Below are 5,413 nucleotides of genomic sequence, written 5' to 3'. Positions count from 1 at the left end.
AAGGTGCAGCCTCCTTCTTGAAACATTGAATTGAATATTTGGGTGTGTTAAATGATAAATGTGTGTTAAATACCGGTAATCATACCTGTATCAACACTTGCAGAGCCAAATTGAACTCTCACTGTGTACTGCTCCTACCATGGAGGTAGTATAAGAACTGGAGAGAGTGAATAAGTCCTGCCTCCAGTCATTTCAATGGGAAATGCTAGGCTAGTGAATTCAGCCAAAATTGAACTAATTTTTCAGCTTCAAAGATGGAGTCGTTTCCGCCGCCAGTTTACTCAGCCAATTACGTGCCACGTTAATGACTGACTTACGATTGACCAGAAAGATATATGGAAGACGGGCATTGGATGCATGGAGGTGCCCAACCACACACACTGTGTATGTGTGCCCAACACTAAACTCACGCACCCTCCAATCGCGTCCACCCTCTTGAGCGAAGTGGCGGCGGAATTGCGATGAGGAAGTGCCTTGCTAATCGGCGAAGCTAATCAGCCAAATCCTGACCCCCTGGCTCCTACTCAGTAGGCCTATGAATAATTCAACATCTACTTACTGTGCTACACTTGCAGTAGAGCCTGCTATGCTATTGCAAGGGAACCAACCAGGTTCTGGGTGATTGGGCTGCGTGCAATGTTCCTGATGAAAATACTTTTTTAATGCAAATGTAAAACCAGATCCTATTCAAATATGACAACGTGCTGCAAAGCAGTACATGAAAATGACATGGAAAATTGTGAATTGCAAATTGTGATAACTGTACAATGTTTCTGACAAAAAACATGTATTGCAAACCATTTGTCATCCTGCGCAGTTTGCCACTCAGAACTCAAATCAGGGACCTTTCAACGCTCCAGTTCGGCATGGCGAAAGGTCCAGACCAATAGCTCAGCAGTACCAATATTGTATGAGACTTTGGGAGGGAGGTTTAGGCTAATGTCTACCGCTCAACTCTGCTAGTTGCCATCCATTACACTCACCCATATAAACCTCACTCCCATTTGGGTCAGGGCATCAATGTAACCGAGAGATCATCCTGTGCAGTTCACAGCTTGAACCCACAACCTTCCAGTCAACACTCCAGTTTGGCATGGGAGCCACAACACAGCAACACTGAGCTAAAAGTTCATACCATACTTTTACTAACGTTCTAACATTGAACTCTGCTAGTTGACACACATGCGGAACTTAGTGTAAAATTCCATGGATCATTTTTAAATTACGAATCGACATAGGCCTAACTCTGTGTAAAAATGTAAAACAGGAGGGTTTTTTTCTCACACCCGTTGCTCCCATGGGGCACTGACTAAGTGAGCAACCTTCTGTCTCACAACTTTTCACGGTGCCAACTTTGAAAATAGAAATGATTCAAATGTATGCAGGGCACTTGACATACCTCACTGCCAAACACCATCTAGCAACAACTATTCTGAAGTCTGCCAATTATGTGTTCTTGTCAATATCTTAAAGCACTTCATAGATTACTGTATGGATAATGCTACAATCAGAATCAGAAAACTTGATTTGTTCCACAATGGGCAACTCATTCAGTCCTGCTCAACAAAAAGCAAAGAGTAATAAAAAAAAACTATGAATACAAAGACAAGACAAACAATAACATAACTAAGCAATTATGGCAAGTTGCTCCCTCTCCATACAGGCATTTAGCAATAGAGACCTTTGTGTGGTGCTTTGAACTCTGATTGTTATTGTGCAATGTCTGACAAAGGGTCACTGCCATCTCATAAAATCAACAGAAGGGTACTGAGAATGTAGAGTAGCCTACCAATCGATTCAGTGTTGAATGCAGCATAGAGGCTGCACAGTGTTGATGTAAATAATATTAATAATAATAATAACAATAATAATACATTATTATTATTATTATTATTATTATTATTATTATTATTATTATTATTACTATTAAAGAATGTAATGGGACTATATTCTCAGAATTTTAGATAAGATCACCACTTTTTTTTTTACTGTGCATGGACTCCCAACTTGAACTGCATCAGTGTTTACAGCCTTTTGTCCAATCAACATCAGTGCTTCGAAATGTATAAGTGTCCTCACTAACTGAAACGCTTTTCCATTTATATTACAGGTTTTACATCGAGAAGTTCAGTGACTACCCTACCACAAGAAAAGCTCTCATACCATTCATCTTTTGACCACTGCGGTCAGAGAAGAATACCCACCACGTTGCCATTGACAGTCTTAATTTCAATATAAATAAGGTTTTACATACTACATTCATAATTTCAATATAAATTCATTATTTTATGCATCGCTGTTGTACCACTTGTTTTGTACCACTTTTTTATTGTTATTTAAAAAGGGAAATTGAGCCAATCGGCACTGAATGTGAGCAGCACTACACACATACAGTAGCTTGGATAACTGATTTAGCTCAGATTTGTTTTACTGTTATATTACATTTTATGACGCTGAAGAAGGCTTAGGCCGAAACGTCTGTCTGTCTGCCACGCTAACACAGTATTAAAACTGCAAGAACCTCATCCGGGAATGTGGATTTTTTACTAAATATAAACTTTGCTGTTTGCTCGCACCCGAAGACTTTGTAAGAAATTTTGGGAGTTGACGGCGCTTTCTCTAAAAAAAGAATATTACATTTTTTTTTTAAATAAAACTTTGAGGTTTTGTCTCTTTATTTCTTTCACCTCATGGTGGGGAGGGAGAGTTCACCGCAAGGCTCTTTTGCTGCAGCAATGTGTTACATCATGATGGGGAAACATGACCTGAGTCACACACACACACACACACACACACACACACACACACACACACACACACACACACACACACACACACACACACACACACACAGACACAAACACACACACACACACACACACACACAGGGGCGATTCTAGGGTAAGCTGGGGCCCCAAGCGAAATTTCAAAAGCTTGGACATTCACAACAAATTGTCAATACTTTAGTTTAAAGTCTTAGCTGTTTTTCACAATCTGTAGGCATGGTGGCCCCAAGCGGTTGCCTGCCTAGTGACAAGACGCACCACTGCACACACACACACACACACACACACACACACACACACACACACACACACACACACACACACACACACACACACACACACACACACACACACACACACACACACACACACACACACCTGACCTTCCGCATCTGACTGACACATCTGACTCTGGATGGCTCAACCACCACCTGGACATTGTAATAACATCTGTACTTCACAATGATGACATCATACAAGACATGAATGAAACACACACACACACACACACACACACACACACACACACACACACACACACACACACACACACACACACACACACACACACACACACACACACACACACACACAAGGAAGCCTGACAGGGGGTACAAATGGGGACAGTCCCGGCCCCTGGGGCATAGAGGGGGCTCAGAATTGGGTTCTCATCAGGACCGTCGTTAGGCCTATTTTAGGGGGGCTTTAGCCCACCCTACATTAGTATTAGCCCCCCTTTAACGATTTTGCAAAATACATTAACAAGAGGGAGCATGTCGCTAAGCTAGTGAAAGTCAATGGATCCGTGTAATGCTACACGGATCCATTGACTTTCACTAGCTTAGTGACATACTCCCTCTTTTGACTTGTCTTAAAGCAACACAACGCTTAACATGAAAAATAAGACACTTTACCACGTTAATAAACCCCAGCCAACGATTTTAACTGTATTAAGCCCCAAAATAGTGGTATACCCTTTTAACAGTTTGAAAACACACATTAATTGAAGCTACTAATGGAGTAAAAATGACCTAATATCTGCCGGGGATGCATAGTTTTCCAAGTAAGGAACCTGTTTGAATGAATCGCTTCCTGACCACTGCTTCTCCTGGAGACGCGCAGTTAGTAACTCCTTAAAGTTCCTAGTCCTTGTGTAAATTATGCTCTCGGCATTTTTATCTAATCATTTTAACTTCCGTTCCGTACATAATATTCATCAGTTGAAACATTTTGAAATGTTTTGCTTAGCTTACATATAAGGAATGTTCATTAAAATGTGAATTTAAAAAGCAATTCACTGTAACTAGTGCTTAAAAATCGGTATGGTGCTTTTTAAAATAATTGTTCAAGAAGACGCTTTTGCACACCTCTGTAGGTGGGCAGGTGCGTAGGATATTATCCCAGTGGGGTTGTCATTCAAGTGTAAAGAAATCCTGCACACTATCCATTCCACCAACAAACTTCAATACAACATGAAAAAGGTCGTATGACCGAAATAATGTATTAAAGTTTGTTGGTAGAATGGACAATGTGCGGGATTTCTTTGCTCTTAAAATAATGAATTCATAGACAAAACCTCAGCAGGTGAGCTGAAAAAAAATTGCAGCATTTTCTTCCTCTGGGGCTAAGCCCCCTGTCTCTCAAACCTAGTGATGGGCCTGGTTCTCATTCCATTGTATGTGTTGGGTGGGGGGGGCTTTCAGATTACTTTGTCCTGGGCCTAGCCAAACACATACTACACACACACACACACACACACACACACACACACACACACACACACACACACACACACACACACACACACACACACACACACACCATCTACACAAAATGCTCACACTTAACAATGACACACACACACACACACACACACACACACACACTCACTGTCCAAGTCACAATTGGATGATGCAATGTGAAGCTTTTACCAGAAATTATCAAATGCTTGTAAGTAGGCTAAATCCAGATGTCTGTTCCGCAGATCAAAGAGAGGGAATGGATGACTGGAAAGGTTCATTCTAGCCATTTCAGTTCCTCAGAACTGTTTAGTCCGGTTAATGTGTTTGCATCTGAAATAACCCCTCAACAAAAGCAGATGTGTGGCTTAGGCTTTTTCTTTTTTTGAAAACACACAGCATCCCATATCCTCACTCTTTACTACGGTTTACATTTGGCCTTTTTGAGTCAACCCCAGCGCACAGTTCAGCTAAGTGTCCTTTATAAATTAAACTCACTATTTATAACTATAAGAAATAAGAATAGAAGGCAACAGCACTTATCTTCTGTAACAGAAGCAGAATGATTGTCAAAGATGCTGTGTGCGGCATGCTTGTATTCTGACACGTGTGGAGAGAGCTTTTATTTTGAAGACCATTCAAAGCGCAACACAGGAAGTGTCTCGTCTACGTAACTCGGGAGGTCAACTCCAGACCGGGACCATGCTGAACTGATTCTGATGTCTTTCCTTCTGGATAAATAAAAAGGAAAATGCCGTTTCTAAAAGCACACACTGACTTGTTTGTGAACAGAAGAGCGCGGCAACATAAGAATATCCTACGTGTTCAAAGAAGGGAAGTGTATGACGCCTCTATGACTCCTGTATGACAACCTCTTGAGCTTAAAGC

General features: G+C 41.1%; 1 protein-coding gene across 1 annotated transcript in view; it reads left to right on the top strand.

Moving 5' to 3' along the window:
• The window catches only part of srd5a2a (steroid-5-alpha-reductase, alpha polypeptide 2a), a 14,627-nt gene extending 11,960 nt beyond the window's left edge, over positions 1 to 2,667 (top strand). The window contains exon 6 of the mRNA XM_063199980.1: positions 2,111 to 2,667. Coding sequence (XP_063056050.1) covers positions 2,111 to 2,177 — 67 coding nt within the window. The 3' untranslated portion in view covers positions 2,178 to 2,667. The remainder of the gene's footprint in view (positions 1 to 2,110) is intronic.
• Positions 2,668 to 5,413: the final 2,746 nt, after the last annotated feature.

This window comes from Engraulis encrasicolus, chromosome 1, assembly GCF_034702125.1.
Source record: "Engraulis encrasicolus isolate BLACKSEA-1 chromosome 1, IST_EnEncr_1.0, whole genome shotgun sequence".
NCBI lineage: Eukaryota > Metazoa > Chordata > Actinopteri > Clupeiformes > Engraulidae > Engraulis > Engraulis encrasicolus.
The sequence above is the reverse complement of the archived record's forward strand: the minus strand, read 5'-3'. Positions and strand labels throughout refer to the sequence as shown.